Source organism: Mesocricetus auratus, unplaced genomic scaffold, assembly GCF_017639785.1.
Source record: "Mesocricetus auratus isolate SY011 unplaced genomic scaffold, BCM_Maur_2.0 Super-Scaffold_100001, whole genome shotgun sequence".
Taxonomy (NCBI): domain Eukaryota; kingdom Metazoa; phylum Chordata; class Mammalia; order Rodentia; family Cricetidae; genus Mesocricetus; species Mesocricetus auratus.
The window spans coordinates 9,203,177-9,217,710 of NW_024429187.1; the positions used below are offsets into that span (position 1 = coordinate 9,203,177).

The 14,534-nt window shown below is 42.7% G+C and overlaps 1 protein-coding gene across 1 annotated transcript in view; it reads left to right on the forward strand.

Annotated features, from left to right (window-relative positions):
- Positions 1 to 14,534, forward strand: part of Aebp2 (AE binding protein 2) — a 42,420-nt gene that overhangs the window by 11,390 nt on the left and 16,496 nt on the right. Inside the window, 2 exon segments of the mRNA XM_005072909.4 lie at positions 861 to 1,068; positions 11,392 to 11,499. Coding sequence (XP_005072966.2) covers positions 861 to 1,068; positions 11,392 to 11,499 — 316 coding nt within the window.

Consider the following 14,534-nt stretch of genomic DNA (forward strand, 5'->3'; position numbering starts at 1 on the left):
TTCTCTGTGGCTTTGGAGGTTGTCCTGGAACTCGCTCTGTAGACCAGGCTGGCCTCGAACTCACCCGCCTCCCAGGTCTTAAGGCCCCGAGGATTTAAGATGTGGGAGGTCCAGGACATGCTGAAGGCCTTCTCTCCTGACTTTCAGTTTCTTAGTTCGCTCAAGGACTAGGGAAGGCTTAGGTTTTCATAACTTCTGATTCTCTCTCTCTCTCTCTCTCTCTCTCTCTCTCTCTCTCTCTCTCTCTCTCTCTCTCTCTCCCTCTCTCTCCCTCTCTCTCTCTCTCTCTCTCTCTCTCTCTCTCTCTCTCTCTCTCTCTCTCTCTCTCTCTCTCTCTCTCCCTCTCTCTCCCTCTCTCTCCCCTCTCTCTCTCTCTCTCTCTCTCTCTCTCTCTCTCTCTCTCTCTCTCTCTCTCTCTCTCTCTCTCTCTCTGTGTGTGTGTGTGTGTGTGTGTGTGTGTTGGTTTGACTTATAGGTTGGTTCTAGCTTGTGCTTAGAAATAAATACCCTCCCATTACCTATATATCCAGACCCTGTTCATTCCTGTAAGATGTATTCACAGTGGAGCTCATTCTCACTCTAAAGCTGTCTTCAAATTCTTGCAGTCTTCCCTCAGCCTCCCAATTGCTAGGGCTCTAGTCAGTACCCACGGCACCTAGCTTTGTATTAGATTTTGAGGCCCTCTTGTGTTTTTACCTTGTACTTCATTGGTAGCTAACTTCAAAGCATTCCATTTGAATGGAGAATCTTGGTCAGTATGCGTTATTTGTATAGAGCAGAATGTACGTGATTAAATATTTGTGAGATCATATTCATGTTGGTAAATTTCTAGGAGTAACAGCCTTTTTCTTCTCTTGTAGCATAAGCAGTACTCTAATGGACGTAGACAGCACAATTTCCAGTGGGCGTTCAACTCCAGCAATGATGAATGGACAAGGGAGCACTACTTCTTCAAGCAAACACATTGCCTATAATTGTTGTTGGGACCAGTGCCAGGCGTGCTTCAACTGTAGCCCAGACCTGGCAGACCACATCCGTTCCATACACGTAGATGGTCAGCGCGGAGGGGTTGGTTTTACCATTTTTTTTTCCATTCTGTTTTGGTTGTATTCATTTATAATTGCTAATAGAATTTTAGTTTTCTCTCATGAAAGGAATTGGGGAACCCTCCCCCTCCTGCCGCCACCCCATTTTCTGTTATTTTCCTATCTACTTGCTAGGATTATGTGAAGTAGGATATGTAATATGGGGGGTTTCAGGTTGCTCCTAGATAATGTTTTGGAAAAAAAAATAAGCCCATTTGAAGCTGTAGTTCTTAGGAATATATAAATGGATGCAGTGAGCCCCCAGGTTCTGGTGAGCAGCAGCCCTGTAGCTCTTGTAGAAGCCTCAGCTACTGAGAGGTGAGGCCAGGGTTGGTCCGTGTTGTATAGCTCGTGTAATGCAAAGGGAATTAGCTCATCCTTAGTGATCAGTGACTGGCCATCTTTCCTAAGGTCAGGTGTCCATGTAAGAGGGATGTATGATTAGTCAGTGTTAGCCTATACCCTTCCAGAGTACGTGGCAGTGAATACAGAGCCAACCAAGTTAGATCAAAGTACATCAACTTTTTTATTTTCTTTTCACGTAGGGGTTTACTCTGTAACCTAGGATAGCCTTGCCTGAGTAATTATGTTCAACTATATCTAGTTAGTTGACCACAGAAATTAATATTACTTTGTAAATGCAGATAATACTAGGCCATGTGTCTATTAGTCTGCCTTCACTGTTTTTGTTTATTTGAGATAGGGTTTCATTTTTCATTCACTATGTAGCCCTGGCTGGCCTAGAGCTTGATGTTGTCTTCATTGTGGAGGTAGACTGATGTTAATATGGTTAAAATTGCCAGTTAAAGTCAGTCAGATTGATACTTAAAATAGTGGGATGGAGTATGTAGCTCCGAGAGAATGCTTGGTAGGATGCAGGAGATCTTGTATTGAATCACAGGGACTAGAATAGGCAACCTTCCTTTAAAGGTAGGTGCAGTGGCGCATACCTTTAATCCCAGCACCTGGGAGACGGGCAGACTGATCTGAGTTTGCAGCCTGGTCTACGTAGTGTTTTCTAGGACAGCCAAAACTACATAGTGAGACCCTATCTCAAAGGAAAAAAAAAAACCCAAAACAACAAAACAAACACCACACACACACACACACAGAAAACACACACACACACACACACACACACACACACAGAAAACACACCATCAAAATAATTGTCCTTTGGTGGCGCACGCCTTTAATCCCAGCACTCGGGAGGCAGACGCAGGCGGATCTCTGTGAGTTTGAGGCCAGCCTGGTCTACAGAGCAAGTTCCAGGACAGTCTCCAAAACAACACAGAGAAACCCCTGTCTCAAAAAACCAGAAAAAAAATTGTCCTTCTAGTAGTGATGTAATGTGTCAGCAGTCCTCCTTTACCTGAGGAGTAAATAGTCTTAAGTTTCCTATGTCTGAGTAACCGGTCGTGTGACTTGCTTCCACTTGGTCTACTGGTGAACTCTGTTCATCTTGTGTCTTTTACTGGAGTGAAATCCAGTCCCCCACCCGGTGCAGCACATATATTATTATCATCTTACCATATCTTAACCATATTGCTTTCCTGTTACAGATACGTCCCCTTTGAGACATGAGTCTCATTGTGTACACAGGCTGCCTTAACTTTATGCTCAAATTGCAGTCAGGCACCACCATACTGCCTTTTGTGAGCCCATGCCTGATGCTATGTGCTATTTTCTACTTCCTACTGTGGCACAAACTTTCGTGGCACTTGGCTTAGCTACTAAATATATAGGATTAGGATTGCTGTTTACATAGAGATCACTCAGCATTTCGTAGTAGGTAGGAGAGAATTGGATCTTGTATCCTATGAATTAAGCTGGCACACAGCCTAAATGAATATTCTCAGCTATTTAAAGGCATGTGGAAAAAAGTGAAGTTACTCTAAGTTTTGTTTTTATGAAACAAAGTTGAAGTTTATTATTAAAGTTTTGTGTGATGGTGAAATGGCTCAGTGGGTAAAGCTGTCCTGTGTCCTCTACATGAGTGTTGTGTCACGAAAGCCCACACACCACACAGCAGTAATCTACACAGGGCTGGAGAGATAGCTCAGTGGGTAAGAACACCGGCTGCTCTTGCAGTGGACCTGAGTTTGGTTCCCAACACCCACATGGTGTCCTACAGCCATGCATAATGCTTCTGTCCTCTAAGAGAACCAGGGATGCGTACATGAATGAAACATTGAAGCAAATAAAAGAAAAGTAAAAAATCTAAAAAAATAAACAATAATAATTAAAAGTTTTTGGTCTGGAGAGTTGGCTTAGTGGCTAAGAGTATTTGTTGCTCTTTCAGTGGACCTGAGTTTGGTTCCCAGGACACACATGGTGTGTCATACTCAACAGTAACTCCAGTTTCAGAGCGGATTACAAGAACCAGACATGCAAGTGGTACAGACACATGCATAGAGAAAACACTCATACACATAAAACAAATACACCTAAAAGAGCAGTTTTATTTAGTATAGACTTAAGCACATGCGGTAAAGAGGAGAGGTAGTGGCCTGTCATGATCCTGTGTAACTGCCTGTGTACAAACCCAAAGGGTTTAGGCAAAGGTGGAAGGGCTGAGTTCATAAAATGATGGTCCTCGCACTAGCTGTGGCATGTGTGCCCACACTCAATGCACATTACACACGCACGCTCATGTGGGGGGGGGGGAGGGAGGTTTAAAGCAGGAATAGCTATAGAGTTCCTTAGGAGAGGGAAAGTACATACTATTTGGGTGTGGGCTCCCCAAGAAGGAGGGGAAGGGAGAAAGCCTGAGTTTCTTAGCAATAGTCATATACATAATTTTAGTGACTCAAGATGTTGCATTTTTTTTATTATTATATTTCTCTGTGTAGCCTTGACTGTCCTGGAACTTGCTCTATAGACCAGATTGGCCTCAAACTATTAATAGAGACCCACCTGCCTCTGCCTTTCAAGTGCTAGGATTAATAGTCTGCACCACTACTACCCAGCTCTTTGTTTCTTAAGAATTACTTTGTTTTATACATGTATGAGTGGGTTTGTGTGTGTGTGTGTGTGTGTGTGTGTGTGTGTGTGTGTGTGTGTGTGTGTGTGTGTGTGTGCGCCAGCCATGTGTCGAGGTGGCGAGAACAGAATTCAGGTCTCTGCAGGAGCAAAAAGCAAACACTTACCTCTTGAGCCTTCTCGGTAGCCCCCTCATTAGGTAGAACTTTGTAAATTATGCTACTCAATATGTCATTTGGTAACTGTTGGTACAGGTATCTTAATGGCATTACAGAGTCTGTCATGAAACCTTGGAATTTCTACAACTTCGTGAAATGAACCTGACCTCAGTATATTACTTTATTGTAGATAAGACCATCTAACTCATTGGCTCTAACCTTCCTAATGCTGCAACTAATGCAATTCGTCATGTTGTGGTGACCCCCAACCATAACCATAAAATTATTTTGTTACCACGTCATAACTGTCATTTTACTACTGTTGAGAGCAATTGAGTGTTACCATGGTTTTTACGATGTAGAATCCTCCTAGGATGAGGGAGGCACTAGGTTTACCCTCAGCACCATCCCACCCCACCCTTTGTCCTGTTGCCACAAAAGGAGTGATACTATTTTGATCAAAGGGTACTGATATTTGAGGAATTACTAACTGCTATGGTAAATGAAAGACCAAAGAAATGTAGAAATGTACACCATGGTTTTGCAAGCCAGTCACTGGTATATAAGCTTTTATTTTTAATTCAAGAAATTATGTTGGGTCATCCTAGAGTAAAGTCTGGGACTGATGCACGTCAGACAAATACAAGCACTAGGGTCTTCCCTAAGCCCTGGGTCATAAAAAAGTACAAGAGCTTGGTGCTTGGGATTCTTGAGACATTCCTTTAGAAATGGGGTCTTAATATATATTTATTCTTGCTCACCAGGAGTATTCTGTGAATATCCATCCCCAGTCTCCTTTAGAGCTGTACATCTTGGGGCTGGAGAAATGGCTCAGGGGTTAAGAGCACTGGTTGCTTTTCCATAGGTCCTGATTTCAATTCCCAGGAACCACATAGAGACTCACAACTATCTGTATGTAATAGGATCTGGTGCCCTCCTCTGGCATGCAGGTATACAAGCAGAGCACTCATACATACATAAAACATGAATAAATAAAATAATATACATGTATGTGTGTGTATGTGTGTGTATGTATGTATGTATGTATGTATGTATGTATGTATGTATGTATGTATGTGTGTGTGTGTGTGTGTGTGTACCTCCTTGACCCTTCACAAATGTCTTTATCTGGCACCATGAAGCCCCGGCTGGTCTCATACACTTTGCAGTCTTTCTTCTTAGCCTTTATAGTTCCTGAATCTGACTAAACTTTTTAAATTGGGTTTTGTGTCTTGAAGAATGAATGTGGGTTGAAATAAGAATGTGTTTTGCAGTGACCTTTAAGGGTAACAAATTATTTTAACTTTTTAATTTTTGTTTTTGTTTTTTTGAGACAGGGTTTCTCTGTATCGCTTTGGAGGCTGTTGTCTTGAGACCAGGCTGGTCTCAAACTCACAAGAGATGCGCCTGCCTCTGCCTCCCGAGCGCTGGGATTAAAGGCGTGGGCCACCAACGCCCGGCAACTTTTTTTTAAATCTTAATTTAGTTTATGTATGTATTTTAACTATATGTAAGTGTGTGAGTCACATGTGCAGGGTCCTGTGGAGACCAGATGTCATCTAATCCCGGGACTCTGGATTTACATACAGACGGTTGTGAGCCACCACGTGGGTGCTAGGAATCCAACCCAGGTTCTCTGGAAGAGCCCTCAGTGTTCCAGTGTTCTTTGGTTGTTTGGTAGATTTTGTTTTTCTTTTAAAGACAGGATTTTTCTAATCCCAGCACTCAGGAGGCAGAGCCAGGCGGATCTCTGAGTTTGAGACCATCCTGGTCTACAAGAGCGAGTTCCAGGACAGTCTCCAAAGCCACAGAGAAACCCTGTCTCGAAAAAAACAAAAAAAGAAAAGAAAAGAAAGACAGGATTTCTCTGTGTAGCCCTGGGCTGTCCTGGAACTCATTCTGTAGACCAGGCTAACCTGGAACTCACAGAGATCCACTTGCTTCTGCCTCCAGAGTGCTAGGATTATAGGCATCTGCCATAACTGCTTTTTCCCAGTGTTTGGGGAACCATCTCTTCAGCCTCAAAAGACGGTTTTAACTGTTTTTAAGTGTAAATTTATACCATTGTGTAGTTTTCATATCTGTCTTTATGGCTTTTCCATTATTATCTCAAGGTGAAATCTGGGCCCCTTAAGCTCATCCCCTTATCAGTGGATAACTGTTTTGGTGACCACTTTTTGTTTTAAAGTTGTCTATACATCTTCTGTGAGGCCTTTGTTTTCTTCTAGTGCTGGAGTTAGAACCTAGGTCCTTGAGCATGCTTGACAAACTTAACACTTGAGTCTAGACATAGCCTTTATGTGCCTCATAGAGTAGGGAATAGCTGACTTCTATTGGCTAACGATGTTTTTAGATTTCTTTTTTCTCTGAAGGTTAAAGTGTCAGCACGAAACAGAAAGAAAGATGAATTTTACTGCAGCAGTAAGTTGGCAGGATTTAAATACTATATTATCTTCTGTGGTTTTCTTTCTTTTTTCCCTCATCCTCTGTAATGCTTACCCCGGAGAAATAAAATATAGTGTAGAGACATCTCCACCTCTGTCAGCTTCAAGTTGTCTGTGCTGCCACATCCACGTGAGCTTTAATTTTAGTTGGCTACTGAACAGTAGCTTTTTCTTTAAGTAAAATTTTAAAAAGGGGTTTTTGTTTTTTGGTTTATTTATTTAAAGCCAGGCAGTGGTGACTCCCACCTTTAACACCAGCATGTGAGAAGCAGAGGCAGAGGAATCTCTGAATTCCAGGCCAGCCTGGTCTACAGAGCTAGTTCCAGGACAGTCAGAGCTGTTACACAGAGAAACGCTGTCTACAAAAACAAAACAAAGCCAAAAAAAAATTTGTATGGATGTTCTGCTTGTGTATCTATATTTTTGTACCTGCCTATGGATGGTCGTGAGCCACCACGGGGGTGCTGGGAACTAAACCCAGGTCATCTGCAAGAATAGCAAGTATTCTTAACTGCTGAGCCATCTTTCCAACCCCCTTATTTATTTTTACGTGTATGGGTGTTTTATTTGCATGCATGTATGCCTGGTGGGTGCAGAGACTGGAGATACAGACAGCTGTGAGCTGCCATTTGAATTCTGTGCACAGATCGAACCCGGGTCCTTGAAGAGAAGTGCTCTTAACTTCCTCCTGTCTTTTTCATATGTAAGTGTGGATGGGCATGTTAGAGATTAATTACTTAAGCAGTCGGTTATGAGTTTATATACTTTAGAAAATTATGAGACAACCTGGGTGTTATGTAATCCTAGCACTCAGGCTGAGGTAGGGGTGGCTATCTAGGCTACCCTGGATTAGTATCAAAGAAGAAGGATGATAAAAAACCATGAAAATGTTTTGTATAATTAAAAAGAAGGGTAATAATGAAGCTTTTGTGTTAAGCATAATAAATTGTGTCTATACTTTGGGTTCTCAATAGTGGCATGGCTGTTTTATGAGATAGTGGCCTGGAACTTTTTGGGATTATCATGCTGACCTTGGCTTTGTGGTGCTTTCTTCCCCTCTGTCTCCTGAATTCTGGGGATTCTGGCTAGCCTGTTGTCATGTTTGTTTTGTCCAACATTTCCTGACAATACACAGGCTTCTCCATGTCACATGAGACTGGACTGTGGATTTAAACCTTAATTGATTCTTAGGACCCATTGCTGCATATGGTGAAGCAGACCTTCAATCCCAGCACTGGCGAGGCAGTGAGAGTTGGATCTTTGTGAGTTTGAGGTTAGCCTTGTGTGCATAGCAAGTTCCAGCCAAGGCTAGGTAGTGAGACCCTGCCTCAGAACAACAGAAAAATTATACTAGAAGTGTTTCTAGAAGTCAAAAGCAAAATAGTTCTCAAGGCCAGAAGTGGTGGCGCTTGCCTGCTTAGGGAGCTGAGGCAGGATGGTGCCTAGTTAGAGAGTTCTGAGGTCACATGTGAGACTCAGAACCAACTAACTGGGGCTCAAGAGGTGGTTCAGTGATTAAGAGCATAGGCTGCTCTCCCGGAGGACTCCAGCTTTGGTCATAGCACTTCACTTGGTGGCTAACGCCTGTCTGTAACTCCAGGTCCAGGGCATCCGGTGCTCCCTTCTCTGTCTGTGAGGCACAGACTTAGATTCAGATAAAACACAGGAGCATTTTAAAAGAGTATTAAATAAAACAACATGGAGGAAACCATGGCCACACATGAACAGCTATAATTGTGCTTCTAAAATCTTAGGCTCTGCCTTACCCTTTCCTCAACTTCTGTTTTGAGACAGGTCCCTCTGAAAGTCCTACTTTCCTTTAATTAAGAGTAGTCACTTATGGCCAGGCAGTGGTGGTGCACGCTTTTAATCCCAGCACTGGGAAGGCAGAGGCAGGCGGATCTCTGTGAGTTTGAGGCTAGCCTGGTCCTTCAAAAGAGTTCCAGAACAGCCTCCAAATGTACAGAGAAACCCTGTCTTAAACCGCCCCCCCAAAAAAGAGTAGTCACTTGTGATTTCAGATTAATAGAGCAGATATATAAAATGTTGGCACATGAGAGGTTGAGTCAGGAGGATCATAGAGGGTCAGCCTGGGCTACATTGGGAGTACCTATCTCAGAAAACCAAGCCATCTAGGGTTTTACTATGTAGACCAGGCTGGCCTTAAATTCATTGATCTACCTGCTTCTGCCTCCTCAGTGATGAGTTTAAAGACATGCTACTCACTATATCCAGTAGATTTAGTTTCTTTAAATAACCTTTAAAGTATTTGTTTAAATATGTTTGTATTACATTTATCCACTGGTTGTGTGTGTGTGTGTGTGTGTGTGTGTGTGTGTGTGTGTGTGTGTGTGTGTGTGTGTGTGTTAGGGTGTAGAGATCAGAGGGTAGTTTGCCAGAATTGGGGTTTGAACTTAGATTATCGGACTTGGCAAGGAAGTGCCAACTGAGTCAGTCACCTCAGTGGTCTAAAAGTAATCTTGGAAACTTTTTTCTGGTGGGTGTATTGAACATGAGTCCTGTGCTTTACCCCCTGAACTTTGTTTATAGCCCAAGCAGGCTTTGCACTCATCTTGATGCTTCATTCTGCTGAGCAGCTACAATTCAGGCCTGCTCGGCCAGCATGGTTTAGACAAACTTTTAAAACTTGGACTGTTCACAGGATGAATATAGGAGGGCCAGGAATCAGTGAGGGGAAAGAGGACGTGTTCTGAAATGCAGTGTCTGCCTAACTCATGTTTGTGTGCAGTATCATGGGCTGGGGCATTTAGAAGGGCAACAGTGATGTCACCTTGTTAGAATAGGTTCTATTTTGAGAGTAGGTCTCACTTAGTCCAGGCTGGCCTCAGATTTGCTATGTAGCTAAGGATGACTTTGAACTTCTGATCCTCTTGCTTCTACCTCCCAGTTACTGGCATGGGTCATCATACCTGGTTTCTCCAGGGTTTGTGTATGCTAGGCAAGTGTTCTAGCAGCCTTGGGCGGGGTCCGACAGCAGCCCCAGACTTGCAGTGCCTGCTAAGGAGCAGGGGTCAGACCTGTGTCACCACGTCCAGCTTGCAATTAGAATCGACACAGCTCCATCTGAGAAAACCAAAAGCCAGAGTCCACCTGACTTCTGTCATTATTTCATAGATCGAGATGTTTTCTGCACACTGGTTGTTAACGTGTGCCTCGTTCCCAAGGAGGCTAGAAGAAAAAAGCCAGATTCCCTGGAACTGGGGTCAGATTGTTGTGAGCTACCAAGTGAGTGCTGTGAACTTAGCACTGGTCTCTGCAAGAGTGGCCAGTGCTCTTGGACACTGAGCTGTCTCTCCAGCCCTGTGTTTTATGTTTTTAGGGGGGATTCAGCCCCAGGCTTTGTACGTGGTAGGCAAGCTCTCTACTGCAGAGCTGCATTGCATTTTCTTCAGTCTGCATGTATTTTTGGTGACATGGTTCTATGTATAGTTGTTCTTATGTAGAAGACTCAAGTAGCGTTTTTTAGGCAAGGTCTCAGTTTTTGTTTCTGTTTTGAGGCTCAAGGTGCCAGTTCTTTGAGGGCAGGACTGTTGTTGTGTTGGGACAGTTGCCAGTATTAGGAATACTTGTATCTCGACTTTGTGGGGTTTTGGGGGATCCAGCTGACTTGTCCGGTTCTTACCTGATGGGGAGTGTGGATTCAGGAAGGGCAGGTAAAGATGCTAAGAAAAAGACAAAGACACAGAATAGAGTCTGGAGAGCAATCCAGTGAATACTGGATGACACCATTCTTAAATACTCCAACTAAAAAGGGGAACATGGTAAAGGACTTTTCAAGATACAAGGAAGAAGCAGACCTTCTTCCTTAATTCTCCAAACATTTGGTAACCATGCCTTAGAATAAATTTCTCCATATCTGGGCCTTGAGGGTCAAGAGCAACCACACCTCAGAGCACGTCTTTTGTTATTTAGATAAAATATCCCGTGACCAAGATCAAACATCCCACAGTAGCCATGCCTTAGACCATTAGGTCTTATGACTTTCACCTTGGAAGATTAAGGATAGTTTTGAACTTTCTGACCTTAAGCCAAGATGAAGCAGGGCCATTTTTATGGGCCCCCACAAATACTCAGGAAATCTCACTGAGGGAAGACTAGGCTGGAACTTTCCAGACTTAGTCGGATTTGGTTCCCTGAGACTGCCAATGCCGTTCTTCACAGTGGTAGTTCAGTTGTCCTTACCTCTATATATTTACTTTGGAATTAAGATAGCTGAAAGTACTTATCAGGAAGAACAGCGCAAGAATATAGGAATGGGAGAATAGGAATCCATGAGTAGAAAAATTGATAATAAAATTTTTATTTCTTTTAAAATTTGAATGTGACTTATATAATGTGTAATTTTGACTCATTCTTTGATGTTAAAAGTGTATCTGCTAGTTAAATGTTTATTGATCATTTTCATTTTTTCCTGGTAGTGAGAAGTAGCAAATTCTTTGTTTAAAAAAAAAAAGCACAAGTAAACTTGTCTTAGTGTGCAGAGATTGTCATCTTCTTTGGGGCCTGTTTGTTTCTTACTGAGGGAAAAAGATGCAGCATTGAGAATGGGACAGGGCTCCTCCCGATTAGGAAACTAGAGTTAAGTTTGTTTTGATTTATTGCACAGTCAGTCGCTTTTTATCAGTTGATTTTCATCGCATTTGAAATTATGAATGACGAGAGTCTTATTGAGATAAGTGACCATTGTTCTCCTTTGAACAGGTGTTCGTTTGCTTGTGGAAAGGTTGTAAAGTGTATAACACCCCGTCAACAAGTCAGAGTTGGTTGCAGCGGCACATGCTGACACACAGTGGAGACAAACCTTTCAAGGTATGTATGTGCAGGCTTTCTAAAGTCACTGTGAGCTCATCTTCCTTTTAAAGGTAAGGTCTCACTCTGTAATCTTAGCTCATGTGATCTTGGAACTCCTAATGTAGGCCAAGCTGGCTTCAAAGTTGGCAACTCTGCTCCCTTGGCCTCTCCGGTTTTGGGGATTACAGGCTGAGCCACTGTGCCCGACAGACCTGTGTAACGAGCAGGCTTTGACCCTTCTAAACGTTTCTTTTCAGTGGTGAGGTGCAACATAGGGCTCTGCAAACATTTTCCCACAGACTTGTCCCTTTGTTTTAACCTTTTTATTGATGCTTAGATTTCAAAAGTAGCTGGAGATAACAATAATAAGATTCAGTTTGAAGAACAGCAAATTCACTGTTAGGTAAGGATCCTCTCACACAGCAAAGGCCAGCTAATGTTAAACCATGGAGCCAATTACACCTGTGGCCTGTTAGCTTACTGTCAGAGGGTTAAGCCTTATTAGCTGATAATACTATTACAGAATAAAGAAACTATAGAATATAAATGGATTTCATTTTTTTATTCAATTTTGAGATGGAAAACCATTGATTGTCTAGCCGGGTGGTGGAGCACGCCTTTAATCCCAGCACTCTGGAGGCATTGGCAGGCGGATCTCTGTGAGTTTGAGGCCAGCCTGGCCTACAAAGCGAGCGCCAGGACAGGCTCCAAAGCTACACAGAGAAACCCTGTCTCCAAAACAAAACAAAACCATTGTCTAATAGATGTGTTCTAAGAAATTCCCCCCTCACCCCAAGACAGGGTTTCTCTATAACCCTGGCTGTCCTAGAACTCACTTTATAGACCACGCTGGCCTCTTAACTCAAACCAACACCCTCCTGTCTCTGTCTTGAGATTAAAGGTTTGCACCACTACTTCCTGGCATGTTCTGGGAAATCTTTAAAAGTTTCTGGGGCTGGAGAGATGGCTCTGCTCTTCCAGAGGTCCTGAGTTCAATTCCCAGCAACCACATGGTGGCTCACAACCATCTGTAATGAGATCTGGTGCCCTCTTCTGTCATTCAGGGATACAGGCAGACAGAACACCGTATACATAATAAATAAATAAATCTTTAAAAAAAAAAGTAAGTTTCTGGATGAACTCTTGACTTTTAAAATATAAGAAAATACTTTGTTTTCTAATTATGGCATGCATATGCCACTGAATTTAAAGGATCACTATAAAGAAGCTCAGTAATTGTTAAAACCATAGCCAAAGTGAGTATTGTGCAAGAAATTTCCTTTGGATTTTGTCAGACTGTAGTCATTCTTGAGTTCTTTTAAAAAGAGAACCATGAACAAGTGAAGGTACTAGAAACATTTAGAGCCAGAGGCACATGCCCACAGGCCTGGGGAATTGGGAGGAGAAAGTGGAAGGGTTGTGTGAGCCTAGGCATTTGAAGCTAGCTGGGCAGCACGGTGAGACCCCTCCCACTGCACTCTGCTCTTACTGACTGTCTTCTCCCTGCATATGCAATTACAATATTGTTTCATTACTTTCTCAAATCCAGCTCTTTAGAAAATTAAAAACAACAGATAAATGCAGTCCCTTCCCTCTCCCTCTCCTTTTTGTGTGCGGGCCTTGCTGCATATTCCATTGACCTGAAGCTTCCAGTATAGTCCAGGCTGCTCTGGGGGGGGGGGGGGAAGACACACACGGGACGCCTGTCTCAGTCTGAGTGTCAATCACAGGCATGTGCCCCATTCCTTGGCCTTACAGAAAACTGAGTATGAACTATAGTGTTTATTTCTGCTCAACTATTTTTTCTTTCTTTTTTTATTTATTTAAATTAGAAACTAGCTTGCTTCACATGTCAATCCCAGCTCCCTGTCCCCCCTCCTCCGCCCTCCACCAACCCCTTCTGCTTAACTGTTTTAAATAGTGTTCTAATTTACAATGTAACAAGCTTATCCTATAAATAGCTTACATTATGTGAATATATGTCTTTGGTTGGGAAATGTTTAATTATTTATTAGTGGCATTTTTTTTAAATGCCACTAATGTAACTTGTTGGCTTGAAACTTGTATTGTAGACCTTGAACTCACAAGAGATCTTATTGTGTCTGCCTCACAAGGGCTGGAATTAAAGGCATGAACCACCATGCCCAGCCGCCACTGGAGATAGGAAAGGTGCTATTTTTAAAGGTGCTGGGGGTGTGTATTTTCACTATTATAATGCATTCTCTCTGCTGGCTGGGTTCAGCTTGATAATTACACACATGTGTATAGCATGTACTCATCAAATCCAGTTCCCTTTTTCTGATCTCTCCTTAGGAATCTTGTAAATCTGTAAAACAGTGCTATCTAGATAGTGCATATTCCAGGCAGTGTGAAGAAGGATGATTAAGGAAAAATAGATTTTCCCCTTCAGGAAATTGGCCTTTAAAAACATTATTATTATTACTATTATTTTTGTGTTTTATGAGACAGTCTCCATGTATACCAGGTTTGCCTCTTAATTCAGAGATCTGACTGCCTCTGTCTCCTCACCATACCATCCATACCCTCCCGACCCCTGAGTGCTCGTGCGCGCATGTGTGTCTTGAATGGGTGCAGAGTGAAGTTGCCCTTGGGGACCAGAAGGAGTTGGATTTCCTCAGCTGTAGCTACAGGCTGTCACAAACTACCTAGCATAGATGTCAAGAACGGGATTCCATTCTCTTGACCACTAAACTCTTTGTTCCCGTTCTGCTGTTTGTCCCTTGTCATAAGTCGCTATCTGATATCTGCTATCTTTATTGCCTTGGTTGTGCGAGTCCTCAGCTCTGCTTTTTTTTCTGTGTATAAAATTGCTGCGTGAGGTTCCACAGAAGGGTTAAACCACAGTGCTCTGTCTGTCTGTCCCTGTTTCTCATAGGCTGTGGATTGCTTCTGATCTTTGCTTGCTGTTAATTAAGCTGTCTGTGGACATCGTCCACCCACCTTTGGATTAACACACGCACCAGCATTTTGATTTTGGCTAAAAAGTTTGAATAATCTTACATCATTGTAGCTTGACATTTTGGTCTTTCCAG